At 35.2% G+C, this 20,693-nt stretch overlaps 1 protein-coding gene across 2 annotated transcripts; it reads right to left on the minus strand.

The window, feature by feature from the left end:
* Positions 1-128: 128 nt before the first annotated feature.
* LOC111055750 (RPA-interacting protein) lies at positions 129-20,465 on the minus strand. 2 transcript variants are annotated; one of them, XM_039437015.1, is made up of 4 exons: positions 19,842-20,465; positions 18,029-18,156; positions 16,707-16,828; positions 129-3,418 (listed from the first exon to the last, which is right to left on the minus strand). In XM_039437015.1, exons 2-4 carry the CDS (start codon positions 18,070-18,072, stop codon positions 3,090-3,092), a joined length of 495 nt encoding a protein of 164 aa, XP_039292949.1. In that variant the 5' UTR covers positions 18,073-18,156; positions 19,842-20,465; the 3' UTR covers positions 129-3,089. The 2 variants fall into 2 exon arrangements, with proteins under 2 accessions (XP_039292949.1, XP_022198717.2); XM_022343025.2 differs by having other exon boundaries at positions 19,490-20,465.
* Between the last annotated feature and the right edge of the window lie 228 nt (positions 20,466-20,693).

The following is a 20,693-nucleotide window of genomic DNA, read 5'->3' on the forward strand; positions in this document are numbered from 1 at the left end:
TTCTAAAACTGCTTTATAAAAAATAACCTATCAATCAAAAGCCAATAAAATTGCGATTTGAACAATCATAGATATCATGTTTCAGATATTACAGGCAATCATAAGTTTACTAGGAAATCAAATCACAATTCATGAAAAAGTATTTTATTGATGTAAACATGAACACTTATCTGAAGAAATTATAACAACGTACAGCGTACAGTAACATAAAAATGAAATTTACAAAATTAACATACTGATCACTGATCTACGAAATATTTTTCACAAGCTTTGCACTAAGCTGTGACAGCTATACATTGACAACATAACATTGAATACCTATAAACTAAATCACTAAGTAACATATTGAGCAAAATATCCTAACTTGGATCTACTCAGGTGGAAGATTAAAATCGGAAAATAAATGAATATTTAATGAATAGAAAGAGAGTGAGTGAGAGAGAGAGAGAGAGAGAGAGAAAGTATATGAATAGGTACTATTGGAAACATATCTAAACTGAAAAACTGTTACCTTGCTCTTGAAACTTGACAAATCTACGAATTAATCCAAGGAGAAAAATTGTATTTACAGAGGAAGAATATAATTTCTTTCAAATTTATTGAACCAAGTAAAAAATTCTATTGTGTATAATGAATAAACTGAATAATAATCTTCTTTAATAACCTGGTACTACAAAAGCAATATTCGTTGACTGAAATTGAAAGAATGACAGACAAATTATAGTCTTCAAAGTTAATATAGTCATAGGTTTACAAATTGTTTTACTGTAGAAAAGAATTTCAAGAATAAGTATGATATTATGTCTATGATATTGGAAACAGCCGTATGAAAATATGTCTTGGGAATACGGATAAAAATATGAATATAATATGATTTATTACATCACGAATATAATGAGTTCACACTGCTTGTTATAAATAGATTAAGCTATCAATAATAAGCACTAGGTTACTTATGACTTGCTCAACCTCAAGGAAAGTGTCACTATAGATTTATGACAACTATACATTTGATTGAAGAAAAACTTAGGAGTTCCAGAAGAAAGTTCAAGATTCACCGGAGTTTGTCAGTGAAAGTTCCTCATTTCACGAACTTAAAGGAAAATAAAATCTTGAGAGCGTATGTGAAACGAGAATTTGAAACAGAAATATTCTACTGACGACTGCGATAATTTAAAAAATATTTCGATGTAAAATGATTTCAACTGAGTTGTTGAAATGAATTGAACAAAATTTTAAAAGGAAGATGTCTAATCTAAAGAGTAAATAGGCCTACGTAATCTATTATTACCCAAGTTTATTAAAAAATATTTATCTAATTGGACATAATTAGTGATGTAGCCAATACTTGACCAATTGATCACAGATAAATTTTGATTCCCACTGAAATCTTAAATATGAATTGACTAATTTTTAAGTAGCACTTGGTGCTTACTATATTAATAAGCTAGACCATTCACTGTTAGCTTGCGTTGAGCAATGAGATTGTAAGTTGAAGGCTGCATAATAATCGATAATAAATAACATTTCAGACACAAAATCAAAGTCAGATCTCTTGTCACTGATTATTCTATATTTTTCTTTGTACCGTAATCAACATTTGTAAGAGTTGGTTGATTTACTACATCAAACATTGCAATTCTTTCCAAGCTCAAAATCTCAAGTAGGCTAGCAGTAAGGTCCCATTCTAAGGTACACTTGACAATACTCATATCGTTCGCACAGATCACAATATCAACTATTTAAATCATCTAAATTCTTCACGTTATGAAACACTGTTCTTACAAATACATTATTACAGTCTGTACAAATGCATCATCCAGACATCTAAATTCTCACTACCATCTACAGTTTTCAAATTCCACAGTCTAAACAATAACATTATTTAGAAATTAATAAAATAATAAATTAAGAGTTAGGTAACACAGTTAGGTAATTGCTACTGGATTACAATACTCCGTTGTTAAAAAAAATATTCTTCAAATAGAATGAAATCTAGTTACATCATTTTTAGATTGGATATTGATAGAAAATTGTCATGGACAGACATCAACAGAATCAACTATAGAATTATCTACATAAAGAATTGGATATAAGGATCCTGAACTGAGCCTAATTCTAGAATCCCAGCCGATATTTCAACGAAGTAATTCCAAATTTGAATTTTGATATTCAGTTTACATGAAAATTGATCCAGGATTGGATATTCTCTTTTCATTCTAAAACTGGATTGATTAAACGATATCCAGTCGATATTGCAACAAAAAAATGAATTTATTTCGTATTTGATCATAGAATTCAGTCCATACTTTACAAAAACTTATTCGGTATACTAGTGATTTGAAACTATAGTCCATTTTGCGTTGAATTTTGATATCTAGTTAACATTTGAATTGGATCCAAAAATCCAGTTTCCATTATTTGAACAAGATCACGATATTCAGTACAGTTCATATTTGAATTGAATGTTTATATCAAGTTCATATTTGAATTGGATACGATACCTTTACATATTTGTATAAAATTGGAATCACACCGAATAGCTTCCACCATGAATCCTTTACTAGCAGTAGACCAGTGTGAGAGAATCCAGATAGAAGTTATTTGGTAAAAGCTCAATTTATTAAAAACTAGTTTGAATGAGTAACAGTTATTTAGTCAAGAATGAAAAAATGAGATTGCTAGGTAACAGGTACTGAAACTATATCATATTAACGTGATTCTGAACTAGTTAAAATATTAAATTGAATATAAGAAAGTATTTAAATCAGTATTCAATTCACAATTTAATTCGGATAGGAACCAAGCTAAATATTGTTATCTGTAGTTCTAATATTGAGAACTGCATTTTATGGTCCAATACAAATAAGAACTATAGTGAGATTCAATGTCAGCATTGATTGAATTTGGGTAGTAGTCAAATTGTTTACACTGAATGCTGATACATTGAAGTGAAGCTCATTACAGATGCTTAATGTGGATTTTGAGATGTATTTAGGTTAGCCAAATTACTATCTGGATTTTGAGATCTAGTTACCTAGCCTAACCAAATTACGATGTGGTTTTTAAGATGTAGTTAGGTAACCAAATTAGGATATCTGCGTGAGGTAGTAGCAGTTGGGACAGTTCATGAAGAGCTCGGTGGTGGTGCCTTCGTAGTTGACTATGGAGAAGCAGGGTGCACTGCGGCAAATGGTGCTGTGCTCGGAGACGGCCAGAGCGAGCAAGTCCTTGAGTCGCGTGACACTGCCAGTCCAGGGCAGCCGCGCCGAGCAGAGGCCACATGTCAGGCAGCCCTTCGCGCTCTCGAACACGCCCTTCTGACAAATCGGGCAGATGATCTTCTCGTCCATCAACGAGTCGAACAATTCCATCTCCTCTGCCATCAATTTGTTGTACATTGCCGAGAAGTATTTCTCTGAAAGATCGATACACGAGATTGACATGGACTGCAAGCACTCATTTCTTCGACAGTAAAGTGATACGTAAAGTGCTAGCGAAGCACTTAAGAATGTAATTTGCATAGCTTTCATGTATGTGAATTTGCAAAATAATTTAAAAAAATTAACCATAAAATTAGCATGTATATGAAACAGGCGGTTCATAACATTTAGTTTGAAATATTGCAACATGTAATTTGAATAGCCATTGTTTGTCCGTTGATTTAGATGTGATGCTGATATGAATCAAATTGAAGAAAACTCTGCCAGTATTCGAGCAAGTAATTTGCCTTGCCACTGCTGTTCAGTTGAGGCGAACGTGAGTGAGTAATTGATGCAAATTACATTGAAGAAAAATATGCCCAACACATTATTCTAATATTCGTATCATTTTAATTTTTTATTCGAATATTTAAATATTCACTATCCTATTCTTATTTTTTGCTTTGCCGCTTTGTCAGTAGGCTACTTGTGAAATTGATGTGGCCTGAATTGAATTCAAGAAAAATGTCCTGTCTGACAGTATATTAACGAACTGTCGGGTGTCGGTAAACTGTGACTTGATCTCAAGTGAAAATTAACGGATAAATTTAAATTTAGTTGAATTACACATTTCAAACGTTCTAAATATTATGGCGTCGTGTATAGTCATAGCCACCTCTAATACGTGTATTAGAGGTGACTATGGTATAGTGAGATTCGCTTGTAAATAGCACAAACGCCTCCCATTCGATCAATGTACTAGTAAAAATGCTAGTTTGAACTGAGTAGTCTATCACTTGAAGTAGATTATATTAAAGCCGAAAAGAAAATCTCGTGGACACTAAATTGAAAAATTACATGACATTTGAAGTATCCTAGTGGTGAAGTCACATTAACGTTTTGTCCTGGATAATAAATTGAAATTTCAACAATATAAGGCCTGCAGGACTGAATGTGATTGGAGATCTCAACATTAGAGATCTCAATTACTGACTGGGAGTGAAAGACTATCAGGCTAACAAATTTTTGTTTCTTGCTAAACTATTGTAGCATAAAATAATTATTATTGGGCTTGTTATAAAATAATCTGTGAATAAAACGTTCAATGTATAGTTTGATATGGTTTCAATATTATATAGTAACAAAGGTTTATTCTATAAATATCAGTTCATTATTGTATTACAAGGGACTCTGACTTTAGTATGGAAAAGGCTCCTTTGGAATGAGAAATATCTTGGCATTAGAAACATAATAAATCAATTTCATAAGAAAAACAGAATTGCAGTCATCACTATATTCGAAGGCATACATTTGATTCATCATTGTTGCTGTAAGTGCTACATGATCAATAGTAATATTAGTAAGTTTCAAGAGTTAGCATATATTTGTGTTAATTTATTACACAAATATATTCTTTCAAGTTTTACAATTTTCAATAATTATTAATACAGTGATACTTCAGTGAAATATTTTTATTTAATTTGGGTTTCAACTAATCCAAATTCTAAATTCCCAGTTAAATAAATAAATAGATGCAAATTATTCAAAAGGCACTGTATCTGATTAAATAATATAAAGTATAGGGGAGATTTTTCATTCTGAGCCAGTGGTAGAAACGAGTTACACCAGGGTGACAAAGTTCATCATGGTATTTTGCCAAAGCTGAGTTCAATGTTGAACAACCAGCTGTAATACATATACGAGAGAGTGCATCAGCTGGTGCATTTTCTTTTCCAGGTCTGTAGACTATGTTGAATTTGTATTCAGATAATTCTAGGCGCCACCTTTGTATCTTTTCATTTTTATTTTTCTATTGTGTTGAGTGCCAAACATGAATGTGACTGATTTTTGGTCAGTGATCAAAGTGAATTGTTTTCGTAGTAAATAGTGTCTCCATTTTCTTATAGACTCCACAATGGCATAGGCTTCTTTCTCAACAGCTGAATGCCTGGTTTCACTTTGGGACAAAGTTCGTGAGAAAAAGGCTACTGGTCGAGAATTTTGTGTTAATGTTGCACCAATTGCAAAATCTGATGCATCTGTCTCAATTATGAATGGTACATTTTCATCAACAAAGAGCAGTACCGCGGAAGCAATTTCATTTTTCAACAATTCCAAAGTTTCCATCTGATCTTGAGATAGAGGGAATTTCTGTATGTGGACAAGGGGGTGAATCTTTTGAGAAAAGTTTTTAATCCATCGGGAGTAATGAGCCAGTAATCCCATGAGTCGTTTCATTTCTTTAGCATTTCTTGGGGGTGGAAAGTTCATGAGTGGTGCAAGGCGTTCTGGGTCAGGTTTAATTTCTCCATGTTTTATCTCATACCCAAGGAACTTCAATGATTTTTTTGAAAATTTACATTTTTCTTCATTTATAGTCAAGCCATACAATTCAATTACTTGTTGAAATTTCTTAAGATTTCTGTCATGTTCTTCTTGATCTGAACCGCAAATGACAACATCATCCAAATAGGCAAAGCAGTCGTTCAAATTCTCTCTTTCTATAAGTCCGTTTATTGTACGTTGGAAGGCAGCTACTCCATTGGTTACTCCGAATGGTATTCGTTTGAATTGATAAAGTTTTCGGCCTACTTCAAAGGCAGTGTAATGTCGTTCATTCTCAAGAATCGGTATTTGATGGTAAGCTGACTTGAAATCTACAGTACTAAAAATGTTGTACTTGGCAATTGTGTTTACAAGATCTTCGATTAATGGGAGAGGGTATGCGTCTAAATTTGTGAATTTATTAATAGTCTGTGAATAGTCTATGACCATTCGTTTCTTCTGTCCATTGGTTACAATGAAAGGCTGGGCACGCCAACTGGACTGGCTTTCCTCAATTATTCCTTCTGTAAGGAGGCGATTGACCTCATTCTTCATGAATTCATAGTCATCTTGTGGGTGTCTTCTGGATCGGGTAGTTATTGGGTGGCAATCGGGAGTCAAGTCATTGAAAAGGGAGCATGGTTTTATCATGGCCTCCACCAAGAGGCAATCTTTCAAGGGTGGTGTGGTTGTAGAATTATTATCTATTACAAGAGGCTGTCTATTACCATTGAATGCTAAACTTATTGTAGAGTGATTCATCAAAAAATCGTGACCAAGTATCACATTGCAACAGCATTCTTTTAATACCAAGAGTTTAATATTGTTGTATTCATTTCCTTTGTACACAATATTGCTATAAACACATGCTTTTGTAGCGGTGTTATGTTGAACAGATGCAAATCTTATAAAACAAGAATCTGATGCAGTTTTAAATTTATTGTTTTTGCAAATTTTTCATCAATAAAACTGGCAACACTTCCGGTATCAATAAGAGCTGGTGTATTTATTCCATTCACCGAAACAATAATTGTAGCTTTAGAAAGATTACTGGCTATACCAGCTGCAGTAATAGTTGACGTAGTTAGTTTTTCTTTGAGCGTTTTACTTTTACACACATGGGAAAAGTGTCCAATTCGGGAACATTTATGACAAGTCTTTCCTATTGCAGGACATTCTTGAGAATTTGAGTGTTTTTTATATCCGCAACGTTGGCATTGAACGGATTTCTCTACAATTGCCTGTCGATTTTGGGTTACAGCATTAACATCTGAGAAAGATTCACTCAAGCTTATGTTTTTATTTTCTTCAACAGAGTTTGTATAACAAGTACTTTTAAAGGAGTCGGCATATGTTTTTGCGGATTCAAGAACACGTGCTTGGGAAACGGTTTCTTGTAGACTCAAATCTCCTTGTTGAAAAAGTTTCTCTTTAATTTCAATAGAACATAACCCTGAAACAAGAGCATCTCTAATATGCTCGTTTTTGTTTTCTTCGGCTGACACTCTAGTGAAGTTACATGATAAGCTTAATCTTTTTAGTTCAGAATAGTAGTGATCAATGGACTCACCTATTTGTTGTTTTGCATTAGCAAGGCAGTATCGTGCATAAATTTCGTTCTTTGGTTTAACGAACATATCTTCCAACATGGATATAGTTTCTTCATATGAAGTATAGCTTTCCACAATTTCGTATAAAGCAGGTGATAAGAAATTTACCAATATTTTCATTTTTTCTTTGGTTGTCGTTCCTTCTAAGAAATTTTCGAACGTCTTTTTCCAATGTTTCCACTCTCTCTCTGCCGTAGGCGAATCTGGGTCGATAGATAATTCCTTTGGCTTGAGAAACTTGTCAATATGTGATTCCATCTTATCTTCTTCGTAGTTACGGTTTTCAATCGTTTTTGTCTTTTTCTTTGTCGGCATTTTATTTGATTAAATTGAAATGAGTAAACTCTTCATTTGTAGAGCTTTAATCAAATAAAATTGAACATGACTTTCTACTAGTAACGGATCAACAACATTTGGTATTTATGAATGAATCCATGACAACGAAAACATATGGTTTATCATATCAAAGAGTTAGCATATATTTGTGTTAATTTATTACACAAATATATATTATTCTTTCAAGTTTTACAATTTTCAATAATTATTAATACAGTGATACTTCAGTGAAATATTTTTATTTAATTTGGGTTTCAACTAATCCAAATTCTAAATTCCCAGTTAAATAAATAGATGCAAATTATTCAAAAGGCACTGTATCTGATTAAATAATATAAAGTAGGATCTCCACTATAGTCCAGTCAAATGGTCGTTTTTCAGGAAACAGCCCCGAAAGAATTTTTCTCGACGGTTCTATATGTATTTTGGGCCGCTGAATTCGAGTCTGAACTTTGCTGACACGCCAGACGGCGGCTTCACCCCCAAAACCCTTAAAATTTTGTACTTTTTAAATTTTTCAATTTAATCTCGAAAACTTTGAGTTTTTGGAGAAAAATCATTCTCTATACAATTAAAGATAATAAAATGTCCAATAAATTGAGTGGTTGCGCAGGATCATATCATTTTTGGTTCCGGAGCTGAGAATTTCCAAAAAAGGGGTATTTTTTAAGGGGTTTCAAAATTATACAAGCCTACCACTTCTACACTATACAACTTGGATATTTTTCTAGTATAGATAAGAAACCACACATCAAGTGAAAGAACAATTAATTCTGAACAGGATTCCATAGCAATTTTCGAATTTAGTATTGGGGGGAGGGGGAATACACCCAAAAATAGAAAATCATGTCCTAAGGCCATGAACAAATTTTTCATTATAATACCTTTTCAAGGCCTACCTAACAAAAAAATACATATTTCGGCTGAAATCATCTCACGAGGGTTATTTTCTATAAGAATCATCCGTTAGAAACATTTAATTTCAGTATTTCCAAGTGGGGGGGGGGGGGTACGTCATAAGGATATGTCAAGGAACAAATATTTAAACACTTATAACTTTTGACAGAATGATCAGATCTTCTCGTACTACAGCTCATTCTTCTCAGCTCGTCAAGGCGGTTCATAATCATGTATCATAACTGAAATTTGATGAAAAAATAAAAAATCCTCTTTTAGGGGCGATTGCTGAGATCGGGATTATCTCTTGCGATCGGCTAAAACCCGGTTTTTGCGCCGCAGATCAAAAATCGGTTTGCTGAGATCGGGATTAACCACGCTCGAGCGCAAAAGTTGGCTGACTGGCAATTATCGCAGGGAAAAACCTGCGGTCTAAAAATCGGTTTGCTGAGTTCCAGTCTAGGCTAAAAATTAATCTCGGTGGATTGCTGAGTTCAAGCGTAGATCAACTCGGGTTTAAAAGATAATCTCGGTGGATTGCTGAGATCGGGATCAGGCTAAAATGTGATAATCTCAGGAGCAAAAATGATGATTTTAGACTCCAACTTAGACCTGCTAGGAGGCAGGTTTAAGTTCGGGATTAAGCTATTGACTTGTTATTGTTTCGATTTTATCAAAAACCAGTGTCAAGTTGGGGTTCGTCTTTGAATTCTGAACAATTTCATTACCCATAAAGTCATATTTGAAATGTTTTTCCACTAATGTTTAAAATATTATAACATAAGAAAGTGAAAATGAAAACACCTTCAAACAACAAGAAAATTCTATAGCCTACCTCTCACGAGAAGGGAGTCCGGGGGAGGCTCCCACGGAAAATTTCAGAAAAATACCCTCAATTCGGTGTGATTTCAAGCAATTTCTACTAGAAAAACTACATCCTAATAATAAAGTTTCTTTATGTTCAGTGGACTGATTATTATTTAATTTTTAATAGAAAATAATATATCATAGGCCTATATTTCAGTTCATATAACAAATAGATTGGAAATATAATTTTATTAGTCATTCAATTGTTTCAAAAAATAGTTTCAAAGTTATAGTCTTCAAACCGATGAATTTTATGATTCTTACTCAAGTGCAAAAAATATATTGGGGGGAGGGATATATCCATGTTCCCAGATATTACTGGAGATTTTTATATCCTCCTGTCCCCGGTGGAAACTACTCTTTAATCATAACATAACTGGGACATTTTGTGGGTACCATACTAAAAAAAAGGTACTGGAGCATTGGTTAAGGGAACTACGTTTCAATCACATGGAACTGATTCACATACATGATCTATTCATATTGTTTAATCGACAGAGGCTGGCTCAAACAGCACTCTGGTTTGTGGACTGTAACAATAATTACATCGAGAACTTTTGGGTTGTCTGGCGTCGGGTAGCAATTTGAACAATTAAAATGGCTAAGTGCACAATAACATAGGCCTACCTTCATGTCCAAATCCTCCTTGCTTCCAGGATCCCGGGTCCAGATCACGATACGAGAAGAGACGACACTTGTAATAAATCACAATAAATAATCAATAGATCACTTTGCAAAAATCGACATTACGAGAGGTGAGCTGTTCAATTGGTTGTCAATCGACGACTGGCCACACTTATGCTTTGCGCATCACCGTATAATTGCCCCCTCCACCACACAACGCCAGACAAGAAAAGGAAGCATTCATAACGTCCGAACATTCCGCCCACCTTGGAAGAACTTCCAATAACAAAAAACAAAAAACCACCTATAACGAACCCTACTAGGGAGACTAGGGAAAAAAAGGAAAATATCTTCACTCCTCAGGGGCCCTTGAGGAGACTTAAAAAAGGAGTAGGAGGCCCACGGAAAGGAGAGGATGGGACGAGAAATAAATGACTATATACAACTAATATAGAATAAAAACAAGAAACAAAGCAACTTGGGAACCTTTCCCACACATAAAACGAGAAACAAAAAAACTAACCACTAAAACTTATTGAAGTTCCCTTCAATAAGGCCTAATCTTCATCAATAGGGAGGAGACATACCCTATTGACAGACTGGTGAGACTTCCTTTTGCAGTCTGTACCTCCACCACTCTCACAATTCCATCCTGTTCAAGGAATATCTTCGTTATTCGACCAAGTCTCCAGTGAAGAGGGAGTAGGTTACTTTCCTTTAAGAGAGCCATACGTCCAATGTTAACATTACTATGTATTCTGTACCATTTTGTTCGGGATTGCAAACTAGATACATACTCCAATTGCCAACGTTTCCAGAATGAGGATACAATTCTTTTGAGTAAACTCCATCGATTTCTCAATTTCACCGATTTAATTGATTCCTCTGAGTCTTTACTCTGTGTTGCTAGTGTAATTTTTCTTGCTTCCAATTCAATCTGTATGGAATTTTCATCATCATTACCGTGGGTTTGGTGTGGCCAGCACTCCAGTGGTTTGTCTAACCAATCAGACCCATTCCACCACAGAGAATTACCAATTAATTCATTGAGAAATAGTCCTCGACTAGCACAATCAGCTGGATTACATTCGGTTGACACATATCTGAATTGCTCTGTAGACAGGTGTTCCTGTACTTGACTTACATGATTTGCCACAAACCTAGCCCAACGATGAGGTGAAGACTGAATCCAACTCACTGCCACAGTTGAATAAGTCCAAGCTGCAATATAATCTATGTTTATAATTTTTGAAAGCACTTTTTGAACTTCAATACACTGATGCGTAGTACAAATGGCAAGAAATGGCGATGATGATACACCATACGACATAGTTGTTAGAGTATACTCTTTCATTTCTTCTCCCTTTTCGGATTTTGTCAATTTTATTTCAACATTATCCTGTCTATCATCATCTAACTCTTCCAAACTTCGTTTCTCCCTTTCAAAAACATCTTCTCCAATTTCCTTTTTCAGTATGGGTCTTCCCATTGGTTTGATTTCATGTGGACTATGAATCACTTTTAACTCTTTTCCTAAATTACCGTTGATCGGTAAATAACTGTTGAAGGCTATACCTTGTTTACCTGGAACTTCTTCTAAATTATCTCCCAATTCTTCTTCTCGAATCATGGTAACATTTTCTCCGACATTACTTTTAACTTCAAGATATCGCGATATCTCCCTCGTATTTGTTTCCTTGGATGGTAATTCTACAATGTGTCTACCAGTATTCAAACGACAAACAGTTGATTTGTATATCTCCTCACAAGCCATTTCACTTTCCAATAATTTTTTTGTCCTAGGTGGCTCTTCTAGGACCCAAAATCGCTTCACCAACTCTTCTGAATTAGCATTGGAATACATGCACAGATTATTTGAGATAGTAGAACTCTCCTCTGATACCTTACCCATCAGGCAGTAGCCCCATACTGTTTCTAGGGCAGATGGTGTACCCGCTGGACCAATCACCTTTCTTCCAGTCAGAATGAAGGGGAAGTATTCAGCACCCAATAAAATATCAACCTCCTCTGAGAGGAAAAATTCAGAATCTGCTAGCTCCAGTCCTTCAATATGTGCCCAGTACGCATTTTTTATCTGATTTGTAGCTGCTATTTTGTTGACTCCCGACACGGTAAATTTTAATGAAGGGGAGTTCGGTATTTCAAATTCACAGTTAGTAATTTCATCTGTCACTTCCAGTTTAGTATCAGATAATCCATAGATTGGCAAACTATGTGCTTTCTGTACCACTAAACCCAGTTTTTTCATGCATCGCCTTGTAATGAATGACTCGGTGCTTGCACTATCTAATAATACTTTGACCTTATGATAATTGCCTTGATTACCTCGAACTCCCAATTTAACAGTTGGTAACAATACTAAGGAACTATTTACGTTCGAAAATACTTTCTTCGCTGAGTCAGTAACAAATGTCTGATGGCTTTGATCAGCGACGTCGTGCACGTCTACCCTGCTCATTTGTTTATTACCGGCCAACGTGTTGGTGTTTTCAACAGGCGGCTGTCTCGGCTCTAAATGGAGGAGCGAATGATGACGCGAATTACAGTGACTGCACGGCTTCCTTCTTCTACAATCTCTAATAAAGTGCCCTGCCAATAAACAACCGATACATAGTTTCCATTCTTTTACACGTTTTAATCTATCAGATGGTTTGAGATTCAAGAACACTTCACAATTTTCCAGTTCATGAGAATTATTACATTCAATACATTTCAGCTCGCCCGATTTCGATTTAACAATCATAGCTGAAGCCTTGTAATTTCCCATAGTTGGTTTCGATTTCCCAAACTGCTTACGTGAGGAGGCTTCTGACGATGTAGATGATCCCAATAAATCAGTGGATTTAGTAGCCTCTAAAATAACAGCTTCATCATTCAAAAATATTTGGAAGTTTTTCAAATCGGATACTGTTCCATTTCTTAGCAGTCTCTGCCACTTCTCTCTCAATTCTTCAGTCAGTTTTTTACGTAAGACAAATAATAACGGAATCGACCAGTCATTAACTGCATGACCAATTGGTTTTAGTGCTGCAATATACTCAGCTAAATGAGTGATGATTTTCGTAGCGAGTCTGGTTGCTTATTAACTGCTGGCATATCAAAAATTGCTTGCAAGTATGCGTCAGTCAGATTGTAAGAGTCATTGTAGCGATTCAATAATAATTTCCATGCCTCAGCATAATGATCACTTGTCACTGGGACAACAGAAATGACTGACAGTGCATCGCCTCTCAGTACAGACCGAAGATACATATGTTTTTGTATGTCAGCAATTTGACCATTATTATGAACCGTGGCTTCGAATAAATCTTTAAATTGACTCCAAATTTTCAAATCGCCGTCAAAAGTCATTAAAGGAAGCTTATGTAGGGCAACTGGCGAGATATTTCCAGTTGTAGGTGAAGAAGCTACATTGGAAGAACTAATATTCAAATTTGTTTGAGTGGATGGTAAGCTTTCGAGAATAGCCTTGACATTGAAAAAAGTGTCATCAAATTGGCTCATCAAATTTTCAAGGTCACTTGTTTCCAATCGAGGATTTTGTTTGTTATAGTAGCTCTGCATCTTATCTATTATGTCATTGAACTCCACCTGGTGGTGATCGATATGCTCACGGTCCATAACTTTCAATAAATTCTTCATTTTTTTATTTTTCGGATCTTTTTCGACAGCTTCGGCAATTTCATTAATCCGTTTTATTTTACGAATTAATGCATCTCTTTGAAATGTCAAATCTTCGATAACACCCATAGTGAAGGCGATAACAGTGAGCGCTCGTCGAGAGAGTGAGACAAAGAACCAAACAAGAATAAGAGGGAAAACACGAGAGCAGGCGACACAATGGAACGAACAATGGCTGGCTTATCTAATCATACAAGCCAAGCCAGCATTTCAACTATGCTCGGTAGAAATGATCGGTTACAAGGCTAATAATACCGTATCGATACTCATTGGAACAAACAATATCTGCTATTAATAACGAAGTAACGACAATAATCAATGCCAATAACTGCAAGTATCCTTTGAAAAAAGTAACAGTTCCAGTTACTGTTACAGCTAGACGACGTATAAGTCTTTCTCTACTTATCGACACGAACTTGCCAGTCCAGCGTTGTGGCGCCAATGCAACAATCTTACGCAATAATACTACGACACAATTATTTACGAAAATATTACTTGTTCTACTCAATTTCCAACTTAAATTGAGCCCAAATTTCTTAAGAATACCACAATTAAAGCGTATATTCATCTACGACGACAAAAACAAGCCATATACACAGAACAAACCAAGAATAAAATAGGCAAAAAAAACGACAAACCTATTAGACAATATTTCAAACTTAAGTCCTATTCAAATTCGATGAACAAAGCAATTCCGGACGGTTGGACCATTGTTTAATCGACAGAGGCTGGCTCAAACAGCACTCTGGTTTGTGGACTGTATCAATAATTACATCGAGAACTTTTGGGTTGTCTGGCGTCGGGTAGCAATTTGAACAATTAAAATGGCTAAGTGCACAATAACATAGGCCTACCTTCATGTCCAAATCCTCCTTGCTTCCAGGATCCCGGGTCCAGATCACGATACGAGACGAGACGACACTTGTAATAAATCACAATAAATAATCAATAGATCACTTTGCAAAAATCGACATTACGAGAGGTGAGCTGTTCAATTGGTTGTCAATCGACGACTGGCCACACTTATGCTTTGCGCATCACCGTATAATTGCCCCCTCCACCACACAACGCCAGACAAGAAAAGGAAGCATTCATAACGTCCGAACACATATTCATGCATGAAACTGAATGAACAATTATCAATACATGTTATATTGAACTTTCAATTGTAAAAGATGGTAACAACAAAACTGACTTACTTCAAAAAGATCTTTCTGAAGTATTCGATATACGCAGTTCCTTAGAGTAAAGATACTGTTTGAAAGTTACCTATTTATTTGTCTCTGGCAGTAGGCACTAGCCCATTCACTGTGTAGCCCATAATTTTACTATCATTCTCTCAACACTTATATTATATATTTTTTGGTTTAAACAATATAAAAAAAAATTAAATTGGAAGCCAATTCTTTTGACTCAATTTCTATCAGTGGTCGATTACCTTCTACGAATCTTGGCTACGATAGTATCGATGAATGGTTTGAACATAATAATTATGGAACTGCACCTACATCAGTAATAAAGGAGAACTGTATTAATACGTTGTAATTGTAAGAGAGTGTGAGATGATGATATCTATGTGGGGTTGATTGTTGCTGATTGGAGGCAGCTGCGTTTGCTTGCATCATCACGGGATGCAGAAATAGTCTGCATTGCATGATTGAACTATTAAGTTGAGTCTAGACCGTGATGAGCGACCCTTCGTTTGCGTAATCGTTGCTGTGGAAGTGATTTTGTGAGTGGATGTAGTGAATAATGGATTATCTTGAATATTTGGATTATTACGAACTAATACCTCAAGTCGGCCAGTACGGTGTCCGAATTTAAAATTGAAGAGAAGTGCTGATTGCTCTCAGATTTTTTGCTGATGGTAGTCCACAGAGAGACTGGCGATTTATGTAAGTACTGCAGTATCATGTCGCATTGTACATAGTGATGCGGCGATAGCTATTATTTTTTAGTAATGAAAAAATATTACATTAAATTCCTAGCTGGACAAAAAACTTCAGCGTCGGTCTGGCTAAACCCGCGGATCAAAGTTGCTCTCGACCAAGAGATGACCGATGGCTAAACTCGATCTCAGCAAACCGATTTTTTAGCCGAGACCAACGTTGCGCCAGGGTTAGCCAGACCAATCTCAGCAATCGCCCCTTAGTGTATTTTAGCCCATATTTAAATTCACAGAAAAATGGCCAATTTCTATATTCAAACTGTGTATCTCGGTAACCCGGAATGATAAAAAATGGTACTTGATCTTGATTTGAGGTACAGGATCTCCTCTTTCATGTGAGGTAAATGAATTTTGTAAAAATATAATCTTGAAGTAAAATACGTTTGTTTAAAAAAACCAAGAAATTTGCGATATTTTCCTAATTTTCACAGTCTCGATAGTTTTTTGATAATAAACAGTCATGAAAGATGGATTTAAGGCAACATAGCTTATAGAGCATGTAATTCTCTTTCATTTGAGAGCAATCGCAAGTTACTATCATGTATCTTACTCGTTTTAGAGACTCTTGAATAAACAGTTGAATCGCAGAAAAAATTAGAAAAAAAAAATATTTTTTCAATTGGCTGTAACTTTCGAACGGTATTGAAATCACAAAAACGATTTATGGGAGCGAAAAGAGGAAAAATTCTCTACAATCTTGACTTCTTTTTGGATTTTTTATCTGAAGTGTTTCACAAGGTACGCAACTTTGAATATGCGAAAAACTTTTGATATGTTGAACATTTTCACAGTCTCGCATATTCAAAGTTGCGATAGATAGGTATATAGAACTGTCGAGAAAAATTCTTTCGGGGCTGTTTCCTGAAAAAAGACCATTTGACTGGACTACTAGTTTCTTGATAGGTAACAACATTAGTATTAAGAGTAGCACATTAAGTTTCCATTCAAGTTTAAATTTTTTGGATTTTTACTGACCTGTTAAATCATCGATGTAGGCTTTCTCTAGTCCTTCCTCTTCTTCTTCTTCTTCGAAATCTACAGTGTCCCTACTATTTATTTGGATTGGAGTTATTTCCATAGCTTCTTGAGAGTGACTTCTGAAAATAAGATAATTCATCGTTGATGTGAAATGATTTCATCTAGCCGCACTGAGAACTGATTATTTAAATAGAAGTTTACAAATTGAGAGCACTTCCAGGAATTGGAATTACGCATGCGATTCCATTGCTTCCATTCTTTCACCAGAATCCTGTTAAAAGTTATATTCAAAAAACTTCAGTTTTTGTGGGTTAAAATAAAGTCCCCTTTATAGTGGATGTAACTAAAGTACAACCATATACTAAGTAAACATAGATTAGGTTAGATGTGTGGCACAACGAGCTGAATTTTATGCAATAGTCCAGAACTAACTATCAATAGTCAAAATACAGCAGCGGCACACACAATATTCTTGGGCATCATAATCGACAGAAACCTGAAATGGCAGCCCCAAATTGAACAACTCAGCAAGAAAATATCATCGGCAGTGTACGTGATTAGTAGACTGACTGACATATCGGGAGAAAAGGCAGCTCTCACTGCATACCATTACGCTCTGCTCGCTTCCCACTTGAGATATGGCATCGTGGCATAGCAAGCCACTCTTCCAGAGATACAAGCTGCTCACAGTGGCCTTGCTTTACATCCTGGAGACAAACACTAACAAAGACTGGCAAAGAGAGCATGCCCTGCATTCAGAAGAGACAAGCATCAATATGATACAGGAAATAATAGGGACATGGATCTACCACTGCACCGCCTGAAAAAAATCAAAGACTCCCCAGCCTATGCAGGAGCCTTCTTCTCCAATTAGCTGCCAACAAACCTGAAGGCCATAGAGAACAATAAAATCTTTGCTGCCGCACTGAAGAGATATTTGATAGAACAACCATATTATATGCTGAGGTAATTTATTGAGGACCATTTCAACACCTGGGCAATCAGCAGATACCACATGATCTCAAAAATGAGGCGAGAAATGACGGTTGCCCGGTCTTTGACTGTGGAGAAGACTGAACACTAAGAAGTACGTAAGTAACAATAATTTTATTCGTCTAGTGTGGACGCATTTTTGCTGGTCAATTTTGTCAGAAATTGCTAGATTTGACATAGGTATCAATAAAATTGCATCTATTGGTTTTAAAGCTACCTATTATGTAGAAAACTACTATTTATCATTATTAAAACTGGAATAAGCTTAGCCTATATTGAATATTTGAAACAATCATTCGATTGATTATTCAATTAAATAGACTTACTCAGTTTGCGAATGAGTCGGAGGCTCCAAAGACATCTCCTCCATAATGGACAGAACTTCTGAATTACTTATAAGTCGTGAGGCGTTGAACAAGGCACCTCTGTCAGCTTTTATTTTATCTCTGCACCTCTGAAAGAAGAAAAGAACGATTAGAACAAATTTCACTAAGTTTGAGCTAGAATATAATTCATTGTTCCATAGAATCAAAATAACTCATGTTAGTTGAGTTAGCCTGTGTTGTGTTAAGTTTCTGATGTTTTGGCTGCTATATATACAGAAGATGAAGGATAATACTGCTGGCTTTGATTTTTCCTTCAAGTTTATTTAAAATTATTTCACCTCTGATATTTCTCTTCTATTACTCATACCCTAAAAACATCTCTCCTGCCTTCTACAAAGTCGTCCATTGTCATACCCTTGAATAAAACCCATCTCCCCTTTCTGACTACAGACACATCAGCTAAAGTATCAGTTCTCTCAAGTATTGGAAATCATCGGCTCTAAGTGATTTTATTTGCAGAAGATGAAGGCTCATTGGCGACTTTCAGTCAGGATTTAGGACTAGTCGCTGGAACTGATTTCAACAGCAATTTCACATGTGTAGATTGTGTCAACCTGTCTTACGGCCAAGCCACAGGAGGCGTTTGTTTCAGCAAGCAAGCACGAAAGGACAGGAAACTCTCTAATTGGGTTGGCGTATTGAGTGAGCCTGCTGTCCAACCAATCGGAAAGCATCCTGTTCTGTCGACTGATAAAACGCCTCCTGTGACTTAGCCCTTATTGGAATGCTGCATCCACACTCTCGCCCAAAGGGTACAAACGACGACGAGCGCAAGATTTTGGATGGCTGCTTGTCCACTGCTCACCTTCACTAGCCTTAGTAGTGCATTCACAAATAAACACATTGCGTGATGACAATACCGTACCAACGTGGCCAAGCTTTCCAGCTTATAGGCATAAAGAGTTGAGGACTTGGGTTTCTCCCGATCGACAGTATCGTGAGTAGCCTACGGTCCTCCTTCAGAACAGATGTTAGTTTGTAATTTACACTGCACCCAGATAAAATATAGATATTTATAGCTTCTAATAGCTGCGGCAAAAATGCTAGATTTAAAATTAATAGATTGTACATTGAATTTTGGACAATTCCAATCCCGATTTTTTGTGACAGCTAGTGAGTTAGTAAATACTACATTTACTATTTCTATGCTACGACAACTACTATTATTATGTGCAGGCTGCTTAAGGGTTGAAGCCGTTTCTTTTTAGTGCCAACTACTTGGTAAAATAAGGTTTCCATCAGGGTTTCATCATGACCCTCTGCTCTTCAGTGTATTTATTGACAGACTGATTTGTGCCTTCAGCACTGAGTTCAACTGATCATTACTTGTATCCTACATGGGAAATTGAAGCAGTTACTCCTGAATTAATATACCTAATACAAAAAAAAAAATGTACTCACCTTTCTAAGAACGTCTTTAAAATCTGGTGATCCAAACTTCTTCTTGAACATTTCAAGTCGTTTTTGATTATTGGCTCTAGGACTAGTAAGAAGAGCATCCATAATAAAATTAATCCCAAGGTAAATAATTTGTTCCCAAAAACTGATACGGTACCTACAGTACTCTGTCAATAAAAGATAGCTAAGTATAGGAAATAAAATTATTATGATTCTAATTCTAGAAATAAGTTAATTAATAAAACAAATAGTTAATTCCAAGTTGAATTTATTTTTATTTTCGTGTAGTAAGAGCTAATCAGTTTCAATTAAAAGTTATTAACGGTACCCTAGTATAATTAAAACAAACTTTTACCTCTTTGCTTTGTTTAGAATAAGGTAAATTCAAAATTTAAAAATAGAATATAAAACTGACATAATAAATTAATGGCCTATCGAGACTTTATGTTGAAAGAATAAACTTTTAATTCTAACCTCCAAACTACCTAGGCCTATTATCAAATCAAAATTTCACAAGAAACCAGAATCACAACACGATTGGACATGCGTTGCACTGTGTGATTGTAGTAGACTACGTACCAATCATCTCAGAGGAAACCAAAAAGTCTTTTTTTCTAGAATATTCTAGAATTTTTTAGAACAAAATTCTGAAAGTCGCAGAACAAAAATCACAGATTAATTTTGAAAAAAAATATAGCTATTCTTGAATTTATCAATTGGAAAATCTATTAATTAAAAATATTTCACTTTCAATATAACTTACTTGTAAAATTGAACTTCTTGATTACATAGAACAAAACAAAGAAAGGTTGTGAATCTGGATATATATATATATATATATATTTAATAACAATCTGATGAACGTTTGTTTAAATTAATTTGCAAAGAACTTGAAAGTCTTTGATAAATGTATTGTTAATTATTTTATTCAACAATCAGCTTTTGTTCATGTTCAACTTTATGTCAAAAAGTCAAAATGTAAATGTAGGCTTACCAACTTTACAAATTTTGAGATTGTCATGAATATTTAAATAAGACAGCAGCAAAAGTTAAACAACTTTTGGATGAAATTTTTTTGCATATAATATATTATTTTATTCCAAAGAAATATTTTCAACTAGAATTCATGGATTCTTGGGACTTCCGTGATGATCAAAAGAAATTGTAATTATTCAATATATCTCTTTTGCTTATTTATTTTCTGTCT

Source organism: Nilaparvata lugens, chromosome 10 (genome assembly GCF_014356525.2).
Source record: "Nilaparvata lugens isolate BPH chromosome 10, ASM1435652v1, whole genome shotgun sequence".
In the NCBI taxonomy this organism is placed as follows: Eukaryota; Metazoa; Arthropoda; class Insecta; order Hemiptera; family Delphacidae; genus Nilaparvata; species Nilaparvata lugens.